Source organism: Delphinapterus leucas, chromosome 20 (genome assembly GCF_059928025.1).
Source record: "Delphinapterus leucas isolate spDelLeu-1000000601 "Yukka" chromosome 20, BTC_Dleu_Yukka2, whole genome shotgun sequence".
Classification (NCBI taxonomy): domain Eukaryota; kingdom Metazoa; phylum Chordata; class Mammalia; order Artiodactyla; family Monodontidae; genus Delphinapterus; species Delphinapterus leucas.
The window spans coordinates 32,147,953-32,168,813 of NC_143148.1; the positions used below are offsets into that span (position 1 = coordinate 32,147,953).

Genomic DNA, 20,861 nt, shown 5'->3' on the forward strand with positions numbered 1-20,861 from the left:
TGTGCGCAAATGTCAGTGTGGAGAGAGCGATCATACAGGACACCGTTCGGGAAGCCCGAGCTAGGAGCCAGGCCACTATCTCGCTTATTCCCCCTCCTTGAAATTAATCTTTTGTATCGAAAGGAGGAAATGAGATCTCAGAGAGTAGCGGTGACTTGCCAGGTCAGGAAGTGGCATGGTGGCTGTGAACCTGAGTGCCTGACACCAACGCCCACGCACGCAGCACGGGCCGGCTCCCGAAATGCCCTCTGCACTCGGGGCACCTGTGGCCGATCTTGGTCCTGGCTTCTGAGCCACGTGTCTCCTCTTTCTCTCAGAGCGCCCATCAAATAGCAGTTCCCTCCCCAGACCGCCAGGGGGCGCAACTCCTGAAATACACTACCTGTTCCCTCAGCACACACTTGTTGCTCATAAACCCCACCAGGCCCCCCGCACTGCAGCACCACCATCAGTCTGCCGAGGAACACATGGAGTCCTTCTTCTGCAACCAAGTCTCAGGGAAACAGCTGGGAAATTCCCACCAAATCCAAATCACTTTCCTTCGGGGTGTCGGGTAGCCACGGGCTGGACTTTGAGGGAAGGGAAGATGTCAGCCTGACCTAGGGAGGAACTTGCGAAGATTCAGAGCCAAGCCCCCGCAGGGAGCTGTCACGGGTGGCGAGTGTCCTGTCCGTAGCCCTGGGCAAGCCAAGGCTGATGTTCCCTGTGGGGAGGCAGGGGGCAGAGCTGCTCCAGGCGTGTGTGGTCCACACAGTGGGGCATCTGTGAGGTGTTCCCAGGACTCGGGCACACTTTCAATGTATGTGCAACATAGGAGAGCGTCCGATTTTCAGAATTGCTCCTCCACGTGTGAAGGTGGGTTTACGTGTTGAAGGGAGAACTGGGTGTCACATATCGTGTCCTTTGACACGTTTTCTTAGCGATCCTTTTTACTGACCAGGGTTAAAAGTTGTGGCAGAAGATACAAAGAGGTCTCTCCAGGGTGTTTTAGACGCAAGCCCCGTGCAGAAGTCACACAAGAGGGGTGTGGGATTCCATCCCCTCTGGGTACTTTCCAGGCTCTCATCACCGAGGACTGAGTTTGGCAGGGGCCCCCAGAGAAGGAAAATGAGAAATGGACAACTTTCTCTGCAATCCATACTCCTAAGGGCAGTAGAGGGAGTGTGTCCTCTGTGTGTCCAATGCCCTATGTCATCTGGCGAGGGTATCCTTTGGAGCTGAGACACGGAAGCTCAAATTAACCTAAGCGGCTAAGACGCTCAGTGTGTGTGAGTGTTGGGGGTGTGGGGTGTGGGGTGTGTGGGGGGGGTACTCTTTGGTCCAGAGCCGAGGTCTCTGCACGTCCAGCCCAGTTCCCCACGCCAGCCCTGATGGGCACGGAGTCTCTCTGTCCAAGACAGACCAAGGAAGACAGAGCCAGAATAAAGTCAACAGCTTTTATTACAACTCACATATTTCATAGAAAAAGGAATGTAGCGTCAGGTCCGGTTGTGTGAAAAACGGTAACATGCAGGTGTGTCCTGCTTGCTCCGTTGACACCCGGGGCAGGCTCTCCGCGACATCAGGCACAGCAGCTGCACTTGTCCGAGGCCCCTTTGCAGACGCAGGCCTGGGCACACTTGGCGCAGCCCACGGGGCAGCAGGAGCAGCAGCCTGGGGAGGCAAGGGCAGCGTGCAGTCGGACCACGCGTTGTCCGGAACCACCCTTCCCAGCAGCAGGCCTGGCCCCAGCCGCCCTCAGGCCCAGACCCTGGGTTTACGGTGGTGTCCTCTGTCCTGAGATAATTGCTCTCAGACACTAGGTTCAGGTTGCCCGGCCCATCTGTGCCCAGGACAGGGCACAGCGCCTTGGGGAGACAGTGAGCAGGGCCTCTGGGGACAAGAGAAAGCCAGCCCCCAGCACCGCCGGTGATGTGAGCCAAGTCCTCAGGATCAAAGCGGAGGCAAAGCCCTCACAGAGCAGCTCCCGCTCGGGATAGGGAAGCTCTGGGCTGCTTCGACAGGAAGGGGCTGCACCAAGGCCCGAGAAGCCACGCACGGCCGCTGGTTCATGTCCCTAAAGTGCTTCAGTCCCTGAGAGGATTCAGAAGCGTGACTCAGGAGGCAGGAGGACTAGTTCTAGTGACAGGTCTGAGGTTGTTTGTTGGTGACCCGTCTGGGCCTCAGCCTCCCTGTTCTCTAGTGCGCGCCTGGGTCTCGGTCACGCCGAAGGTGATTCCAGCTCTGATTGTGAATCCCTTCCTGGTGAGGGGGGCGCCGGGAAGTTTGGTCACTGTCCTGCTCCTGCCTGCCTGCTGAGCTCTGGGCTCCCTCCTCGCACTCAGCCCAGACCCCGCATTCCCAGAGAAGGCCCCGCACACTCACTCTTCTTGCAGGAGGTGCATCTGCAGGCTTTGCAGGTGCAGGAGCCAGCGCAGCCGCAGGAGCCGCCTGCCGGGAAGGGAAAGGCCAGCAGTGAGCAGGGACAGGGATGCAGGAGCTACAGCAGACGGTCAGCGATGCCTCCCTGAGCCCTCCTCCTCTGTCAGGACCCAGCCCTGGGAGCTCGTGTCCACTCAGGCGGATAGAGAAGCCCCAGCTCCTCTCTTCTGGTCCGAGGAGAGTAGGTCCCCTCCTGATGGGACTCCACAGGGAAGGTCCCGGGCTCCAGACCCAGCCCAGGCCGACTGGGGCTGGGGGCCGGGGCCCACGGCCTGAACCCCAAAGAGGCAGCGTCCGCTCCTCCCATCAAGTCCTGGCAGCTCCGAGGCCTCCTGCAAACACTGGGTCCCGGCCTAGCAATCCCCTGACCTGCTGGGTGACCTCAAGAAGGACAGCCTGGAGCCTCCGTGCCCTCAGTGTCAACAGAGAGGCAAAGGGAGACTGACGTGCCCTCAGGAGCCTGGCTACCAAGAAAGCCCTGGACCCGTGACAGGAGTCCTCCCGAGCTCAAACTCAAAGCCCTCCCTTCTCGTCCTGTGCCTGGGAAGGGGGCATCCTAAGGCTCAAAGCCGGGGCTCCCTTACCAGTGGGGCAGGAGCACTTGGGGTCCATCTGGAGGAGAAGTGAGGCCCGAGGTCCAAAGCAAGGGGCGAAGCCGCTTCACGGGTCCGGTGGGGGCCGTGTGGGAGCGAGGAGCCCGGGGGCTCGGTTATAGGCCGAGGAGGCGGCCCGGGCGCAGAGGCCCCGCCCCCGCCTTGCACCCGCCCCGCGGATCGGCGCCCGCGCCGCCCGCCGCGCCCTGGGCCGGGCTGTGAGCAACAGGCGGGGCCGAGCGCACGATTCCCCTTCGGTGCCGGCTGGAGCGGAGGAACCGGGTGCCGTGCGGTAAGCGGTGTCCCAGCCCCCTGGCCGCCCCTTCCCAATGTGCCCGACGGGAGCAGCCACCGTGTTGGCGGGCTGTGCAGGAATCCGGCTCCCGCGTCCTCCGGCCTTCCCCGCCCCAGGCCCCGCGCCGCCGGCCTCCGGGTCGCCGTTTCCTGCAGCCTGAGAACAGCCCCCGCCTCCCGCTCGTGTCCCCTGGCTTGGCTGGAGCCGGGGAGCGGTGTCAGAGAGCGCAGGCGGGTGTGACCCTCACCACCGTTTCGCCGACCCCATCCATGTGTCCCCAGGCGTTGCCAGCCCCGGTCCCCACCACGGTCCTTTGGAAGCATTTTTCCGGTACCGCCTCCTGTAACCGCAGCGCGGTGAACATTGGCTTCAGCCGCGAGTCGCCACTTGTGTTTTCCTTTCCTGGAGGGATCGTGGCTCATTTCTCCGGGGGCTTCTTTGCCTAAACTTTCCAGGGGCGCTCGTCACTGTAGCCGGTCCACCCCCACGCCAGGGTGGAGGTTCCCTAATCATGGGACGCTTCCCCAGGGACGGCATCGTTGTAGGTGATGGGCAGACCTGGCGTTAAATAACAAAGCGAGACAAGTGGATAGTTCCCTTTGAGCGGTCCTGACAGTTACTCACCGTGGAGTCCATGCCAAGCCTTGTTAGTCACTTTTGCTCTTTGACTTGTCACACCAACCGGGAAGGGAGACAGCAGCCAGGAGCCCGTTTCCCAAAGGCCAAAGTACCTACAGTACAAGGAGGCTACTGAGGCAGGCACACAGTGCTGGGGAGTGGTGCCCTGCTTCTGTGCTTTTGTCGCTTCGCAGCTGAAAGAGGGAGTCAGTGAGAAAGCTCCCCTTTGGCCCAGAGCTGCGTCCTCAGCCCGTCTCCACCATGTCCAGCTCAGTCCTGGGGGCGACCAAGGTGACACAGTAGGAGTGTATTTATGATTCTGTGGCTGCCTTCTGACTCTCTCCTTCAGTAGTGCTCAAGAGGTTTCTTTTGGTATAACGTGTTTCAGAAAATCACTGAAAAGAAAATGGTAAGGAAATCCTGATGCAGGTGACAGCAGAAATGGCAGGATCCTTCTGTGTCTGTGAGGAGGGCACGGACTGTGTTCCTCACGGCTTTCTATCTGTAGTGTCAACGGCTCTTTGCGTGAAGGCAGGGTAACCCCGTCGGGGGAACTGGTCCCACGCTCACAGGGTGGATGGGGACGGCCCAGAGCACAGAGCTAAACACGCCGTCCTTGCTTGCGTGTCTGGAAGGAGAACAATGTCTCCTAGGCTGATGATAGCAAATAAATAAATAGATAAATGAATGAATGGGTGATGTGGTAGATTACTCACTGAGTGCCCAGTATACTCTGACCTTCTTTGCATGTATTCAGTTCTTTAATCCCGAGAGCCAGACACTATTATTTTGCCCTTTAGGGCCCAGGAGACTGAGCCACAGACAGGTTATGTCACATGGCTATATGTGACACAGATGGGACTGGCCCTCCTGCAGGCTGACTGCAGCCCCGCGCCCAACCGGACACCACGTCATCCCATGAAGGGTGAGGACACTGAACACCTGGCACAGAGGCAGCAGTGGGAAAGCCCTGAGCCGGCAGTCAGAACCCTCCGCACAGCTCTGTGACCTCTCTGGGCTTCAGCCGCCCACCTCTGCAGCCAGGAGCGCAGCTGGACTGCCTCCGAAGACCCTTGCAGCCCTGAGAAAGGAGAGGCCGGATTCAGCCTCCAGTGATGTCATAACCGGCACCCTGTGGCCGGGAGGTGAGACAGCTGCAGGGTAGGTTTAGTCCTCTGAGTATAGGCTGTGTGCCCTTGGGTAGGTTGCTTAACCTCTGTGGAATTGGCACCATCGCTCCAGACCACGCAGGTTCACCGAGTCTGTCCAAATGCTGTGGCGGTGACTCGTTCCACGGGGCTTGTTGGAGGACATCCCCACGCCCTCTGGCACTGGATAAGCAAGGTTCCTATCCACCTCTGCCCTCACCATGAGCTTGCTTGCACACCAGGGAGCCTTTCTCCAGGAGCTTGTGGGGAGCTCAAGGATTCTCTGTGCGCAAATGTCAGTGTGGAGAGAGCGATCATACAGGACACCGTTCGGGAAGCCCGAGCTAGGAGCCAGGCCACTATCTCGCTTATTCCCCCTCCTTGAAATTAATCTTTTGTATCGAAAGGAGGAAATGAGATCTCAGAGAGTAGCGGTGACTTGCCAGGTCAGGAAGTGGCATGGTGGCTGTGAACCTGAGTGCCTGACACCAACGCCCACGCACGCAGCACGGGCCGGCTCCCGAAATGCCCTCTGCACTCGGGGCACCTGTGGCCGATCTTGGTCCTGGCTTCTGAGCCACGTGTCTCCTCTTTCTCTCAGAGCGCCCATCAAATAGCAGTTCCCTCCCCAGACCGCCAGGGGGCGCAACTCCTGAAATACACTACCTGTTCCCTCAGCACACACTTGTTGCTCATAAACCCCACCAGGCCCCCCGCACTGCAGCACCACCATCAGTCTGCCGAGGAACACATGGAGTCCTTCTTCTGCAACCAAGTCTCAGGGAAACAGCTGGGAAATTCCCACCAAATCCAAATCACTTTCCTTCGGGGTGTCGGGTAGCCACGGGCTGGACTTTGAGGGAAGGGAAGATGTCAGCCTGACCTAGGGAGGAACTTGCGAAGATTCAGAGCCAAGCCCCCGCAGGGAGCTGTCACGGGTGGCGAGTGTCCTGTCCGTAGCCCTGGGCAAGCCAAGGCTGATGTTCCCTGTGGGGAGGCAGGGGGCAGAGCTGCTCCAGGCGTGTGTGGTCCACACAGTGGGGCATCTGTGAGGTGTTCCCAGGACTCGGGCACACTTTCAATGTATGTGCAACATAGGAGAGCGTCCGATTTTCAGAATTGCTCCTCCACGTGTGAAGGTGGGTTTACGTGTTGAAGGGAGAACTGGGTGTCACATATCGTGTCCTTTGACACGTTTTCTTAGCGATCCTTTTTACTGACCAGGGTTAAAAGTTGTGGCAGAAGATACAAAGAGGTCTCTCCAGGGTGTTTTAGACGCAAGCCCCGTGCAGAAGTCACACAAGAGGGGTGTGGGATTCCATCCCCTCTGGGTACTTTCCAGGCTCTCATCACCGAGGACTGAGTTTGGCAGGGGCCCCCAGAGAAGGAAAATGAGAAATGGACAACTTTCTCTGCAATCCATACTCCTAAGGGCAGTAGAGGGAGTGTGTCCTCTGTGTGTCCAATGCCCTATGTCATCTGGCGAGGGTATCCTTTGGAGCTGAGACACGGAAGCTCAAATTAACCTAAGCGGCTAAGACGCTCAGTGTGTGTGAGTGTTGGGGGTGTGGGGTGTGGGGGGTGTGGGGGGGGTACTCTTTGGTCCAGAGCCGAGGTCTCTGCACGTCCAGCCCAGTTCCCCACGCCAGCCCTGATGGGCACGGAGTCTCTCTGTCCAAGACAGACCAAGGAAGACAGAGCCAGAATAAAGTCAACAGCTTTTATTACAACTCACATATTTCATAGAAAAAGGAATGTAGCGTCAGGTCCGGTTGTGTGAAAAACGGTAACATGCAGGTGTGTCCTGCTTGCTCCGTTGACACCCGGGGCAGGCTCTCCGCGACATCAGGCACAGCAGCTGCACTTGTCCGAGGCCCCTTTGCAGACGCAGGCCTGGGCACACTTGGCGCAGCCCACGGGGCAGCAGGAGCAGCAGCCTGGGGAGGCAAGGGCAGCGTGCAGTCGGACCACGCGTTGTCCGGAACCACCCTTCCCAGCAGCAGGCCTGGCCCCAGCCGCCCTCAGGCCCAGACCCTGGGTTTACGGTGGTGTCCTCTGTCCTGAGATAATTGCTCTCAGACACTAGGTTCAGGTTGCCCGGCCCATCTGTGCCCAGGACAGGGCACAGCGCCTTGGGGAGACAGTGAGCAGGGCCTCTGGGGACAAGAGAAAGCCAGCCCCCAGCACCGCCGGTGATGTGAGCCAAGTCCTCAGGATCAAAGCGGAGGCAAAGCCCTCACAGAGCAGCTCCCGCTCGGGATAGGGAAGCTCTGGGCTGCTTCGACAGGAAGGGGCTGCACCAAGGCCCGAGAAGCCACGCACGGCCGCTGGTTCATGTCCCTAAAGTGCTTCAGTCCCTGAGAGGATTCAGAAGCGTGACTCAGGAGGCAGGAGGACTAGTTCTAGTGACAGGTCTGAGGTTGTTTGTTGGTGACCCGTCTGGGCCTCAGCCTCCCTGTTCTCTAGTGCGCGCCTGGGTCTCGGTCACGCCGAAGGTGATTCCAGCTCTGATTGTGAATCCCTTCCTGGTGAGGGGGGCGCCGGGAAGTTTGGTCACTGTCCTGCTCCTGCCTGCCTGCTGAGCTCTGGGCTCCCTCCTCGCACTCAGCCCAGACCCCGCATTCCCAGAGAAGGCCCCGCACACTCACTCTTCTTGCAGGAGGTGCATCTGCAGGCTTTGCAGGTGCAGGAGCCAGCGCAGCCGCAGGAGCCGCCTGCCGGGAAGGGAAAGGCCAGCAGTGAGCAGGGACAGGGATGCAGGAGCTACAGCAGACGGTCAGCGATGCCTCCCTGAGCCCTCCTCCTCTGTCAGGACCCAGCCCTGGGAGCTCGTGTCCACTCAGGCGGATAGAGAAGCCCCAGCTCCTCTCTTCTGGTCCGAGGAGAGTAGGTCCCCTCCTGATGGGACTCCACAGGGAAGGTCCCGGGCTCCAGACCCAGCCCAGGCCGACTGGGGCTGGGGGCCGGGGCCCACGGCCTGAACCCCAAAGAGGCAGCGTCCGCTCCTCCCATCAAGTCCTGGCAGCTCCGAGGCCTCCTGCAAACACTGGGTCCCGGCCTAGCAATCCCCTGACCTGCTGGGTGACCTCAAGAAGGACAGCCTGGAGCCTCCGTGCCCTCAGTGTCAACAGAGAGGCAAAGGGAGACTGACGTGCCCTCAGGAGCCTGGCTACCAAGAAAGCCCTGGACCCGTGACAGGAGTCCTCCCGAGCTCAAACTCAAAGCCCTCCCTTCTCGTCCTGTGCCTGGGAAGGGGGCATCCTAAGGCTCAAAGCCGGGGCTCCCTTACCAGTGGGGCAGGAGCACTTGGGGTCCATCTGGAGGAGAAGTGAGGCCCGAGGTCCAAAGCAAGGGGCGAAGCCGCTTCACGGGTCCGGTGGGGGCCGTGTGGGAGCGAGGAGCCCGGGGGCTCGGTTATAGGCCGAGGAGGCGGCCCGGGCGCAGAGGCCCCGCCCCCGCCTTGCACCCGCCCCGCGGATCGGCGCCCGCGCCGCCCGCCGCGCCCTGGGCCGGGCTGTGAGCAACAGGCGGGGCCGAGCGCACGATTCCCCTTCGGTGCCGGCTGGAGCGGAGGAACCGGGTGCCGTGCGGTAAGCGGTGTCCCAGCCCCCTGGCCGCCCCTTCCCAATGTGCCCGACGGGAGCAGCCACCGTGTTGGCGGGCTGTGCAGGAATCCGGCTCCCGCGTCCTCCGGCCTTCCCCGCCCCAGGCCCCGCGCCGCCGGCCTCCGGGTCGCCGTTTCCTGCAGCCTGAGAACAGCCCCCGCCTCCCGCTCGTGTCCCCTGGCTTGGCTGGAGCCGGGGAGCGGTGTCAGAGAGCGCAGGCGGGTGTGACCCTCACCACCGTTTCGCCGACCCCATCCATGTGTCCCCAGGCGTTGCCAGCCCCGGTCCCCACCACGGTCCTTTGGAAGCATTTTTCCGGTACCGCCTCCTGTAACCGCAGCGCGGTGAACATTGGCTTCAGCCGCGAGTCGCCACTTGTGTTTTCCTTTCCTGGAGGGATCGTGGCTCATTTCTCCGGGGGCTTCTTTGCCTAAACTTTCCAGGGGCGCTCGTCACTGTAGCCGGTCCACCCCCACGCCAGGGTGGAGGTTCCCTAATCATGGGACGCTTCCCCAGGGACGGCATCGTTGTAGGTGATGGGCAGACCTGGCGTTAAATAACAAAGCGAGACAAGTGGATAGTTCCCTTTGAGCGGTCCTGACAGTTACTCACCGTGGAGTCCATGCCAAGCCTTGTTAGTCACTTTTGCTCTTTGACTTGTCACACCAACCGGGAAGGGAGACAGCAGCCAGGAGCCCGTTTCCCAAAGGCCAAAGTACCTACAGTACAAGGAGGCTACTGAGGCAGGCACACAGTGCTGGGGAGTGGTGCCCTGCTTCTGTGCTTTTGTCGCTTCGCAGCTGAAAGAGGGAGTCAGTGAGAAAGCTCCCCTTTGGCCCAGAGCTGCGTCCTCAGCCCGTCTCCACCATGTCCAGCTCAGTCCTGGGGGCGACCAAGGTGACACAGTAGGAGTGTATTTATGATTCTGTGGCTGCCTTCTGACTCTCTCCTTCAGTAGTGCTCAAGAGGTTTCTTTTGGTATAACGTGTTTCAGAAAATCACTGAAAAGAAAATGGTAAGGAAATCCTGATGCAGGTGACAGCAGAAATGGCAGGATCCTTCTGTGTCTGTGAGGAGGGCACGGACTGTGTTCCTCACGGCTTTCTATCTGTAGTGTCAACGGCTCTTTGCGTGAAGGCAGGGTAACCCCGTCGGGGGAACTGGTCCCACGCTCACAGGGTGGATGGGGACGGCCCAGAGCACAGAGCTAAACACGCCGTCCTTGCTTGCGTGTCTGGAAGGAGAACAATGTCTCCTAGGCTGATGATAGCAAATAAATAAATAGATAAATGAATGAATGGGTGATGTGGTAGATTACTCACTGAGTGCCCAGTATACTCTGACCTTCTTTGCATGTATTCAGTTCTTTAATCCCGAGAGCCAGACACTATTATTTTGCCCTTTAGGGCCCAGGAGACTGAGCCACAGACAGGTTATGTCACATGGCTATATGTGACACAGATGGGACTGGCCCTCCTGCAGGCTGACTGCAGCCCCGCGCCCAACCGGACACCACGTCATCCCATGAAGGGTGAGGACACTGAACACCTGGCACAGAGGCAGCAGTGGGAAAGCCCTGAGCCGGCAGTCAGAACCCTCCGCACAGCTCTGTGACCTCTCTGGGCTTCAGCCGCCCACCTCTGCAGCCAGGAGCGCAGCTGGACTGCCTCCGAAGACCCTTGCAGCCCTGAGAAAGGAGAGGCCGGATTCAGCCTCCAGTGATGTCATAACCGGCACCCTGTGGCCGGGAGGTGAGACAGCTGCAGGGTAGGTTTAGTCCTCTGAGTATAGGCTGTGTGCCCTTGGGTAGGTTGCTTAACCTCTGTGGAATTGGCACCATCGCTCCAGACCACGCAGGTTCACCGAGTCTGTCCAAATGCTGTGGCGGTGACTCGTTCCACGGGGCTTGTTGGAGGACATCCCCACGCCCTCTGGCACTGGATAAGCAAGGTTCCTATCCACCTCTGCCCTCACCATGAGCTTGCTTGCACACCAGGGAGCCTTTCTCCAGGAGCTTGTGGGGAGCTCAAGGATTCTCTGTGCGCAAATGTCAGTGTGGAGAGAGCGATCATACAGGACACCGTTCGGGAAGCCCGAGCTAGGAGCCAGGCCACTATCTCGCTTATTCCCCCTCCTTGAAATTAATCTTTTGTATCGAAAGGAGGAAATGAGATCTCAGAGAGTAGCGGTGACTTGCCAGGTCAGGAAGTGGCATGGTGGCTGTGAACCTGAGTGCCTGACACCAACGCCCACGCACGCAGCACGGGCCGGCTCCCGAAATGCCCTCTGCACTCGGGGCACCTGTGGCCGATCTTGGTCCTGGCTTCTGAGCCACGTGTCTCCTCTTTCTCTCAGAGCGCCCATCAAATAGCAGTTCCCTCCCCAGACCGCCAGGGGGCGCAACTCCTGAAATACACTACCTGTTCCCTCAGCACACACTTGTTGCTCATAAACCCCACCAGGCCCCCCGCACTGCAGCACCACCATCAGTCTGCCGAGGAACACATGGAGTCCTTCTTCTGCAACCAAGTCTCAGGGAAACAGCTGGGAAATTCCCACCAAATCCAAATCACTTTCCTTCGGGGTGTCGGGTAGCCACGGGCTGGACTTTGAGGGAAGGGAAGATGTCAGCCTGACCTAGGGAGGAACTTGCGAAGATTCAGAGCCAAGCCCCCGCAGGGAGCTGTCACGGGTGGCGAGTGTCCTGTCCGTAGCCCTGGGCAAGCCAAGGCTGATGTTCCCTGTGGGGAGGCAGGGGGCAGAGCTGCTCCAGGCGTGTGTGGTCCACACAGTGGGGCATCTGTGAGGTGTTCCCAGGACTCGGGCACACTTTCAATGTATGTGCAACATAGGAGAGCGTCCGATTTTCAGAATTGCTCCTCCACGTGTGAAGGTGGGTTTACGTGTTGAAGGGAGAACTGGGTGTCACATATCGTGTCCTTTGACACGTTTTCTTAGCGATCCTTTTTACTGACCAGGGTTAAAAGTTGTGGCAGAAGATACAAAGAGGTCTCTCCAGGGTGTTTTAGACGCAAGCCCCGTGCAGAAGTCACACAAGAGGGGTGTGGGATTCCATCCCCTCTGGGTACTTTCCAGGCTCTCATCACCGAGGACTGAGTTTGGCAGGGGCCCCCAGAGAAGGAAAATGAGAAATGGACAACTTTCTCTGCAATCCATACTCCTAAGGGCAGTAGAGGGAGTGTGTCCTCTGTGTGTCCAATGCCCTATGTCATCTGGCGAGGGTATCCTTTGGAGCTGAGACACGGAAGCTCAAATTAACCTAAGCGGCTAAGACGCTCAGTGTGTGTGAGTGTTGGGGGTGTGGGGTGTGGGGTGTGGGGGGGGGTACTCTTTGGTCCAGAGCCGAGGTCTCTGCACGTCCAGCCCAGTTCCCCACGCCAGCCCTGATGGGCACGGAGTCTCTCTGTCCAAGACAGACCAAGGAAGACAGAGCCAGAATAAAGTCAACAGCTTTTATTACAACTCACATATTTCATAGAAAAAGGAATGTAGCGTCAGGTCCGGTTGTGTGAAAAACGGTAACATGCAGGTGTGTCCTGCTTGCTCCGTTGACACCCGGGGCAGGCTCTCCGCGACATCAGGCACAGCAGCTGCACTTGTCCGAGGCCCCTTTGCAGACGCAGGCCTGGGCACACTTGGCGCAGCCCACGGGGCAGCAGGAGCAGCAGCCTGGGGAGGCAAGGGCAGCGTGCAGTCGGACCACGCGTTGTCCGGAACCACCCTTCCCAGCAGCAGGCCTGGCCCCAGCCGCCCTCAGGCCCAGACCCTGGGTTTACGGTGGTGTCCTCTGTCCTGAGATAATTGCTCTCAGACACTAGGTTCAGGTTGCCCGGCCCATCTGTGCCCAGGACAGGGCACAGCGCCTTGGGGAGACAGTGAGCAGGGCCTCTGGGGACAAGAGAAAGCCAGCCCCCAGCACCGCCGGTGATGTGAGCCAAGTCCTCAGGATCAAAGCGGAGGCAAAGCCCTCACAGAGCAGCTCCCGCTCGGGATAGGGAAGCTCTGGGCTGCTTCGACAGGAAGGGGCTGCACCAAGGCCCGAGAAGCCACGCACGGCCGCTGGTTCATGTCCCTAAAGTGCTTCAGTCCCTGAGAGGATTCAGAAGCGTGACTCAGGAGGCAGGAGGACTAGTTCTAGTGACAGGTCTGAGGTTGTTTGTTGGTGACCCGTCTGGGCCTCAGCCTCCCTGTTCTCTAGTGCGCGCCTGGGTCTCGGTCACGCCGAAGGTGATTCCAGCTCTGATTGTGAATCCCTTCCTGGTGAGGGGGGCGCCGGGAAGTTTGGTCACTGTCCTGCTCCTGCCTGCCTGCTGAGCTCTGGGCTCCCTCCTCGCACTCAGCCCAGACCCCGCATTCCCAGAGAAGGCCCCGCACACTCACTCTTCTTGCAGGAGGTGCATCTGCAGGCTTTGCAGGTGCAGGAGCCAGCGCAGCCGCAGGAGCCGCCTGCCGGGAAGGGAAAGGCCAGCAGTGAGCAGGGACAGGGATGCAGGAGCTACAGCAGACGGTCAGCGATGCCTCCCTGAGCCCTCCTCCTCTGTCAGGACCCAGCCCTGGGAGCTCGTGTCCACTCAGGCGGATAGAGAAGCCCCAGCTCCTCTCTTCTGGTCCGAGGAGAGTAGGTCCCCTCCTGATGGGACTCCACAGGGAAGGTCCCGGGCTCCAGACCCAGCCCAGGCCGACTGGGGCTGGGGGCCGGGGCCCACGGCCTGAACCCCAAAGAGGCAGCGTCCGCTCCTCCCATCAAGTCCTGGCAGCTCCGAGGCCTCCTGCAAACACTGGGTCCCGGCCTAGCAATCCCCTGACCTGCTGGGTGACCTCAAGAAGGACAGCCTGGAGCCTCCGTGCCCTCAGTGTCAACAGAGAGGCAAAGGGAGACTGACGTGCCCTCAGGAGCCTGGCTACCAAGAAAGCCCTGGACCCGTGACAGGAGTCCTCCCGAGCTCAAACTCAAAGCCCTCCCTTCTCGTCCTGTGCCTGGGAAGGGGGCATCCTAAGGCTCAAAGCCGGGGCTCCCTTACCAGTGGGGCAGGAGCACTTGGGGTCCATCTGGAGGAGAAGTGAGGCCCGAGGTCCAAAGCAAGGGGCGAAGCCGCTTCACGGGTCCGGTGGGGGCCGTGTGGGAGCGAGGAGCCCGGGGGCTCGGTTATAGGCCGAGGAGGCGGCCCGGGCGCAGAGGCCCCGCCCCCGCCTTGCACCCGCGCCGCCCGCCGCGCCCTGGGCCGGGCTGTGAGCAACAGGCGGGGCCGAGCGCACGATTCCCCTTCGGTGCCGGCTGGAGCGGAGGAACCGGGTGCCGTGCGGTAAGCGGTGTCCCAGCCCCCTGGCCGCCCCTTCCCAATGTGCCCGACGGGAGCAGCCACCGTGTTGGCGGGCTGTGCAGGAATCCGGCTCCCGCGTCCTCCGGCCTTCCCCGCGCCGCCGGCCTCCGGGTCGCCGTTTCCTGCAGCCTGAGAACAGCCCCCGCCTCCCGCTCGTGTCCCCTGGCTTGGCTGGAGCCGGGGAGCGGTGTCAGAGAGCGCAGGCGGGTGTGACCCTCACCACCGTTTCGCCGACCCCATCCATGTGTCCCCAGGCGTTGCCAGCCCCGGTCCCCACCACGGTCCTTTGGAAGCATTTTTCCGGTACCGCCTCCTGTAACCGCAGCGCGGTGAACATTGGCTTCAGCCGCGAGTCGCCACTTGTGTTTTCCTTTCCTGGAGGGATCGTGGCTCATTTCTCCGGGGGCTTCTTTGCCTAAACTTTCCAGGGGCGCTCGTCACTGTAGCCGGTCCACCCCCACGCCAGGGTGGAGGTTCCCTAATCATGGGACGCTTCCCCAGGGACGGCATCGTTGTAGGTGATGGGCAGACCTGGCGTTAAATAACAAAGCGAGACAAGTGGATAGTTCCCTTTGAGCGGTCCTGACAGTTACTCACCGTGGAGTCCATGCCAAGCCTTGTTAGTCACTTTTGCTCTTTGACTTGTCACACCAACCGGGAAGGGAGACAGCAGCCAGGAGCCCGTTTCCCAAAGGCCAAAGTACCTACAGTACAAGGAGGCTACTGAGGCAGGCACACAGTGCTGGGGAGTGGTGCCCTGCTTCTGTGCTTTTGTCGCTTCGCAGCTGAAAGAGGGAGTCAGTGAGAAAGCTCCCCTTTGGCCCAGAGCTGCGTCCTCAGCCCGTCTCCACCATGTCCAGCTCAGTCCTGGGGGCGACCAAGGTGACACAGTAGGAGTGTATTTATGATTCTGTGGCTGCCTTCTGACTCTCTCCTTCACTAGTGCTCAAGAGGTTTCTTTTGGTATAACGTGTTTCAGAAAATCACTGAAAAGAAAATGGTAAGGAAATCCTGATGCAGGTGACAGCAGAAATGGCAGGATCCTTCTGTGTCTGTGAGGAGGGCACGGACTGTGTTCCTCACGGCTTTCTATCTGTAGTGTCAACGGCTCTTTGCGTGAAGGCAGGGTAACCCCGTCGGGGGAACTGGTCCCACGCTCACAGGGTGGATGGGGACGGCCCAGAGCACAGAGCTAAACACGCCGTCCTTGCTTGCGTGTCTGGAAGGAGAACAATGTCTCCTAGGCTGATGATAGCAAATAAATAAATAGATAAATGAATGAATGGGTGATGTGGTAGATTACTCACTGAGTGCCCAGTATACTCTGACCTTCTTTGCATGTATTCAGTTCTTTAATCCCGAGAGCCAGACACTATTATTTTGCCCTTTAGGGCCCAGGAGACTGAGCCACAGACAGGTTATGTCACATGGCTATATGTGACACAGATGGGACTGGCCCTCCTGCAGGCTGACTGCAGCCCCGCGCCCAACCGGACACCACGTCATCCCATGAAGGGTGAGGACACTGAACACCTGGCACAGAGGCAGCAGTGGGAAAGCCCTGAGCCGGCAGTCAGAACCCTCCGCACAGCTCTGTGACCTCTCTGGGCTTCAGCCGCCCACCTCTGCAGCCAGGAGCGCAGCTGGACTGCCTCCGAAGACCCTTGCAGCCCTGAGAAAGGAGAGGCCGGATTCAGCCTCCAGTGATGTCATAACCGGCACCCTGTGGCCGGGAGGTGAGACAGCTGCAGGGTAGGTTTAGTCCTCTGAGTATAGGCTGTGTGCCCTTGGGTAGGTTGCTTAACCTCTGTGGAATTGGCACCATCGCTCCAGACCACGCAGGTTCACCGAGTCTGTCCAAATGCTGTGGCGGTGACTCGTTCCACGGGGCTTGTTGGAGGACATCCCCACGCCCTCTGGCACTGGATAAGCAAGGTTCCTATCCACCTCTGCCCTCACCATGGGCTTGCTTGCACACCAGGGAGCCTTTCTCCAGGAGCTTGTGGGGAGCTCAAGGATTCTCTGTGCGCAAATGTCAGTGTGGAGAGAGCGATCATACAGGACACCGTTCGGGAAGCCCGAGCTAGGAGCCAGGCCACTATCTCGCTTATTCCCCCTCCTTGAAATTAATCTTTTGTATCGAAAGGAGGAAATGAGATCTCAGAGAGTAGCGGTGACTTGCCAGGTCAGGAAGTGGCATGGTGGCTGTGAACCTGAGTGCCTGACGCCAACGCCCACGCACGCAGCACGGGCCGGCTCCCGAAATGCCCTCTGCACTCGGGGCACCTGTGGCCGATCTTGGTCCTGGCTTCTGAGCCACGTGTCTCCTCTTTCTCTCAGAGCGCCCATCAAATAGCAGTTCCCTCCCCAGACCGCCAGGGGGCGCAACTCCTGAAATACACTACCTGTTCCCTCAGCCCACACTTGTTGCTCATAAACCCCACCAGGCCCCCCGCACTGCAGCACCACCATCAGTCTGCCGAGGAACACATGGAGTCCTTCTTCTGCAACCAAGTCTCAGGGAAACAGCTGGGAAATTCCCACCAAATCCAAATCACTTTCCTTCGGGGTGTCGGGTAGCCACGGGCTGGACTTTGAGGGAAGGGAAGATGTCAGCCTGACCTAGGGAGGAACTTGCGAAGATTCAGAGCCAAGCCCCCGCAGGGAGCTGTCACGGGTGGCGAGTGTCCTGTCCGTAGCCCTGGGCAAGCCAAGGCTGATGTTCCCTGTGGGGAGGCAGGGGGCAGAGCTGCTCCAGGCGTGTGTGGTCCACACAGTGGGGCATCTGTGAGGTGTTCCCAGGACTCGGGCACACTTTCAATGTATGTGCAACATAGGAGAGCGTCCGATTTTCAGAATTGCTCCTCCACGTGTGAAGGTGGGTTTACGTGTTGAAGGGAGAACTGGGTGTCACATATCGTGTCCTTTGACACGTTTTCTTAGCGATCCTTTTTACTGACCAGGGTTAAAAGTTGTGGCAGAAGATACAAAGAGGTCTCTCCAGGGTGTTTTAGACGCAAGCCCCGTGCAGAAGTCACACAAGAGGGGTGTGGGATTCCATCCCCTCTGGGTACTTTCCAGGCTCTCATCACCGAGGACTGAGTTTGGCAGGGGCCCCCAGAGAAGGAAAATGAGAAATGGACAACTTTCTCTGCAATCCATACTCCTAAGGGCAGTAGAGGGAGTGTGTCCTCTGTGTGTCCAATGCCCTATGTCATCTGGCGAGGGTATCCTTTGGAGCTGAGACACGGAAGCTCAAATTAACCTAAGCGGCTAAGACGCTCAGTGTGTGTGAGTGTTGGGGGTGTGGGGTGTGGGGTGTGGGGGGGGGGATACTCTTTGGTCCAGAGCCGAGGTCTCTGCACGTCCAGCCCAGTTCCCCACGCCAGCCCTGATGGGCACGGAGTCTCTCTGTCCAAGACAGACCAAGGAAGACAGAGCCAGAATAAAGTCAACAGCTTTTATTACAACTCACATATTTCATAGAAAAAGGAATGTAGCGTCAGGTCCGGTTGTGTGAAAAACGGTAACATGCAGGTGTGTCCTGCTTGCTCCGTTGACACCCGGGGCAGGCTCTCCGCGACATCAGGCACAGCAGCTGCACTTGTCCGAGGCCCCTTTGCAGACGCAGGCCTGGGCACACTTGGCGCAGCCCACGGGGCAGCAGGAGCAGCAGCCTGGGGAGGCAAGGGCAGCGTGCAGTCGGACCACGCGTTGTCCGGAACCACCCTTCCCAGCAGCAGGCCTGGCCCCAGCCGCCCTCAGGCCCAGACCCTGGGTTTACGGTGGTGTCCTCTGTCCTGAGATAATTGCTCTCAGACACTAGGTTCAGGTTGCCCGGCCCATCTGTGCCCAGGACAGGGCACAGCGCCTTGGGGAGACAGTGAGCAGGGCCTCTGGGGACAAGAGAAAGCCAGCCCCCAGCACCGCCGGTGATGTGAGCCAAGTCCTCAGGATCAAAGCGGAGGCAAAGCCCTCACAGAGCAGCTCCCGCTCGGGATAGGGAAGCTCTGGGCTGCTTCGACAGGAAGGGGCTGCACCAAGGCCCGAGAAGCCACGCACGGCCGCTGGTTCATGTCCCTAAAGTGCTTCAGTCCCTGAGAGGATTCAGAAGCGTGACTCAGGAGGCAGGAGGACTAGTTCTAGTGACAGGTCTGAGGTTGTTTGTTGGTGACCCGTCTGGGCCTCAGCCTCCCTGTTCTCTAGTGCGCGCCTGGGTCTCGGTCACGCCGAAGGTGATTCCAGCTCTGATTGTGAATCCCTTCCTGGTGAGGGGGGCGCCGGGAAGTTTGGTCACTGTCCTGCTCCTGCCTGCCTGCTGAGCTCTGGGCTCCCTCCTCGCACTCAGCCCAGACCCCGCATTCCCAGAGAAGGCCCCGCACACTCACTCTTCTTGCAGGAGGTGCATCTGCAGGCTTTGCAGGTGCAGGAGCCAGCGCAGCCGCAGGAGCCGCCTGCCGGGAAGGGAAAGGCCAGCAGTGAGCAGGGACAGGGATGCAGGAGCTACAGCAGACGGTCAGCGATGCCTCCCTGAGCCCTCCTCCTCTGTCAGGACCCAGCCCTGGGAGCTCGTGTCCACTCAGGCGGATAGAGAAGCCCCAGCTCCTCTCTTCTGGTCCGAGGAGAGTAGGTCCCCTCCTGATGGGACTCCACAGGGAAGGTCCCGGGCTCCAGACCCAGCCCAGGCCGACTGGGGCTGGGGGCCGGGGCCCACGGCCTGAACCCCAAAGAGGCAGCGTCCGCTCCTCCCATCAAGTCCTGGCAGCTCCGAGGCCTCCTGCAAACACTGGGTCCCGGCCTAGCAATCCCCTGACCTGCTGGGTGACCTCAAGAAGGACAGCCTGGAGCCTCCGTGCCCTCAGTGTCAACAGAGAGGCAAAGGGAGACTGACGTGCCCTCAGGAGCCTGGCTACCAAGAAAGCCCTGGACCCGTGACAGGAGTCCTCCCGAGCTCAAACTCAAAGCCCTCCCTTCTCGTCCTGTGCCTGGGAAGGGGGCATCCTAAGGCTCAAAGCCGGGGCTCCCTTACCAGTGGGGCAGGAGCACTTGGGGTCCATCTGGAGGAGAAGTGAGGCCCGAGGTCCAAAGCAAGGGGCGAAGCCGCTTCACGGGTCCGGTGGGGGCCGTGTGGGAGCGAGGAGCCCGGGGGCTCGGTTATAGGCCGAGGAGGCGGCCCGGGCGCAGAGGCCCCGCCCCCGCCTTGCACCCGCCCCGCGGATCGGCGCCCGCGCCGCCCGCCGCGCCCTGGGCCGGGCTGTGAGCAACAGGCGGGGCCGAGCGCACGATTCCCCTTCGGTGCCGGCTGGAGCGGAGGAACCGGGTGCCGTGCGGTAAGCGCTGTCCCAGCCCCCTGGCCGCCCCTTCCCAATGTGCCCGACGGGAGCAGCCACCGTGTTGGCGGGCTGTGCAGGAATCCGGCTCCCGCGTCCTCCGGCCTTCCCCGCCCCAGGCCCCGCGCCGCCGGCCTCCGGGTCGCCGTTTCCTGCAGCCTGAGAACAGCCCCCGCCTCCCGCTCGTGTCCCCTGGCTTGGCTGGAGCCGGGGAGCGGTGTCAGAGAGCGCAGGCGGGTGTGACCCTCACCACCGTTTCGCCGACCCCATCCATGTGTCCCCAGGCGTTGCCAGCCCCGGTCCCCACCACGGTCCTTTGGAAGCATTTTTCCGGTACCGCCTCCTGTAACCGCAGCGCGGTGAACATTGGCTTCAGCCGCGAGTCGCCACTTGTGTTTTCCTTTCCTGGAGGGATCGTGGCTCATTTCTCCGGGGGCTTCTTTGCCTAAACTTTCCAGGGGCGCTCGTCACTGTAGCCGGTCCACCCCCACGCCAGGGTGGAGGTTCCCTAATCATGGGACGCTTCCCCAGGGACGGCATCGTTGTAGGTGATGGGCAGACCTGGCGTTAAATAACAAAGCGAGACAAGTGGATAGTTCCCTTTGAGCGGTCCTGACAGTTACTCACCGTGGAGTCCATGCCAAGCCTTGTTAGTCACTTTTGCTCTTTGACTTGTCACACCAACCGGGAAGGGAGACAGCAGCCAGGAGCCCGTTTCCCAAAGGCCAAAGTACCTACAGTACAAGGAGGCTACTGAGGCAGGCACACAGTGCTGGGGAGTGGTGCCCTGCTTCTGTGCTTTTGTCGCTTCGCAGCTGAAAGAGGGAGTCAGTGAGAAAGCTCCCCTTTGGCCCAGAGCTGCGTCCTCAGCCCGTCTCCACCATGTCCAGCTCAGTCCTGGGGGCGACCAAGGTGACACAGTAGGAGTGTATTTATGATTCTGTGGCTGCCTTCTGACTCTCTCCTTCACTAGTGCTCAAGAGGTTTCTTTTGGTATAACGTGTTTCAGAAAATCACTGAAAAGAAAATGGTAAGGAAATCCTGATGCAGGTGACAGCAGAAATGGCAGGATCCTTCTGTGTCTGTGAGGAGGGCACGGACTGTGTTCCTCACGGCTTTCTATCTGTAGTGTCAACGGCTCTTTGCGTGAAGGCAGGGTAACCCCGTCGGGGGAACTGGTCCCACGCTCACAGGGTGGATGGGGACGGCCCAGAGCACAGAGCTAAACACGCCGTCCTTGCTTGCGTGTCTGGAAGGAGAACAATGTCTCCTAGGCTGATGATAGCAAATAAATAAATAGATAAATGAATGAATGGGTGATGTGGTAGATTACTCACTGAGTGCCCAGTATACTCTGACCTTCTTTGCATGTATTCAGTTCTTTAATCCCGAGAGCCAGACACTATTATTTTGCCCTTTAGGGCCCAGGAGACTGAGCCACAGACAGGTTATGTCACATGGCTATATGTGACACAGATGGGACTGGCCCTCCTGCAGGCTGACTGCAGC

At 59.8% G+C, this 20,861-nt stretch overlaps 4 protein-coding genes across 4 annotated transcripts; all 4 read right to left on the bottom strand.

Annotated features, from left to right (window-relative positions):
* Positions 1-1,446: 1,446 nt before the first annotated feature.
* On the bottom strand, positions 1,447-3,175 carry LOC149744658 (metallothionein-1E-like). Its single transcript, XM_089902514.1, has 3 exons — positions 3,006-3,175; positions 2,365-2,430; positions 1,447-1,653 (listed from the first exon to the last, which is right to left on the bottom strand). The coding sequence occupies exons 1-3, from the start codon at positions 3,031-3,033 to the stop codon at positions 1,562-1,564; spliced, it is 186 nt and encodes a 61-aa protein (XP_089758640.1). The 5' UTR covers positions 3,034-3,175; the 3' UTR covers positions 1,447-1,561.
* A 3,630-nt stretch (positions 3,176-6,805) lies between these two features.
* On the bottom strand, positions 6,806-8,534 carry LOC149744659 (metallothionein-1E-like). Its single transcript, XM_089902515.1, has 3 exons — positions 8,365-8,534; positions 7,724-7,789; positions 6,806-7,012 (listed from the first exon to the last, which is right to left on the bottom strand). Exons 1-3 carry the CDS (start codon positions 8,390-8,392, stop codon positions 6,921-6,923), a joined length of 186 nt encoding a protein of 61 aa, XP_089758641.1. The 5' UTR covers positions 8,393-8,534; the 3' UTR covers positions 6,806-6,920.
* Positions 8,535-12,163: 3,629 nt separating this feature from the next.
* Positions 12,164-13,891, bottom strand: LOC149744660 (metallothionein-1E-like). The gene is made up of 3 exons (XM_089902516.1): positions 13,723-13,891; positions 13,082-13,147; positions 12,164-12,370 (listed from the first exon to the last, which is right to left on the bottom strand). Exons 1-3 carry the CDS (start codon positions 13,748-13,750, stop codon positions 12,279-12,281), a joined length of 186 nt encoding a protein of 61 aa, XP_089758642.1. The 5' UTR covers positions 13,751-13,891; the 3' UTR covers positions 12,164-12,278.
* A 3,601-nt stretch (positions 13,892-17,492) lies between these two features.
* On the bottom strand, positions 17,493-19,221 carry LOC149744661 (metallothionein-1E-like). The gene is made up of 3 exons (XM_089902517.1): positions 19,052-19,221; positions 18,411-18,476; positions 17,493-17,699 (listed from the first exon to the last, which is right to left on the bottom strand). Exons 1-3 carry the CDS (start codon positions 19,077-19,079, stop codon positions 17,608-17,610), a joined length of 186 nt encoding a protein of 61 aa, XP_089758643.1. The 5' UTR covers positions 19,080-19,221; the 3' UTR covers positions 17,493-17,607.
* Positions 19,222-20,861: the final 1,640 nt, after the last annotated feature.

Excerpts from the sequence above, each read along its gene's own strand:
- LOC149744661 (XM_089902517.1), bottom strand. The coding sequence starts at position 19,079 with ATGGACCCCAAGTGCTCCTGCCCCACTG. Across the intron at positions 18,477-19,051 it reads CAAGTGCTCCTGCCCCACTG|GCGGCTCCTGCGGCTGCGCT; the intron begins GTAAGGGAGCCC and ends CCTTCCCGGCAG. Across the intron at positions 17,700-18,410 it reads ATGCACCTCCTGCAAGAAGA|GCTGCTGCTCCTGCTGCCCC; the intron begins GTGAGTGTGCGG and ends TTGCCTCCCCAG.
- LOC149744659 (XM_089902515.1), bottom strand. The coding sequence starts at position 8,392 with ATGGACCCCAAGTGCTCCTGCCCCACTG. Across the intron at positions 7,790-8,364 it reads CAAGTGCTCCTGCCCCACTG|GCGGCTCCTGCGGCTGCGCT; the intron begins GTAAGGGAGCCC and ends CCTTCCCGGCAG. Across the intron at positions 7,013-7,723 it reads ATGCACCTCCTGCAAGAAGA|GCTGCTGCTCCTGCTGCCCC; the intron begins GTGAGTGTGCGG and ends TTGCCTCCCCAG.
- LOC149744660 (XM_089902516.1), bottom strand. The coding sequence starts at position 13,750 with ATGGACCCCAAGTGCTCCTGCCCCACTG. Across the intron at positions 13,148-13,722 it reads CAAGTGCTCCTGCCCCACTG|GCGGCTCCTGCGGCTGCGCT; the intron begins GTAAGGGAGCCC and ends CCTTCCCGGCAG. Across the intron at positions 12,371-13,081 it reads ATGCACCTCCTGCAAGAAGA|GCTGCTGCTCCTGCTGCCCC; the intron begins GTGAGTGTGCGG and ends TTGCCTCCCCAG.
- LOC149744658 (XM_089902514.1), bottom strand. The coding sequence starts at position 3,033 with ATGGACCCCAAGTGCTCCTGCCCCACTG. Across the intron at positions 2,431-3,005 it reads CAAGTGCTCCTGCCCCACTG|GCGGCTCCTGCGGCTGCGCT; the intron begins GTAAGGGAGCCC and ends CCTTCCCGGCAG. Across the intron at positions 1,654-2,364 it reads ATGCACCTCCTGCAAGAAGA|GCTGCTGCTCCTGCTGCCCC; the intron begins GTGAGTGTGCGG and ends TTGCCTCCCCAG.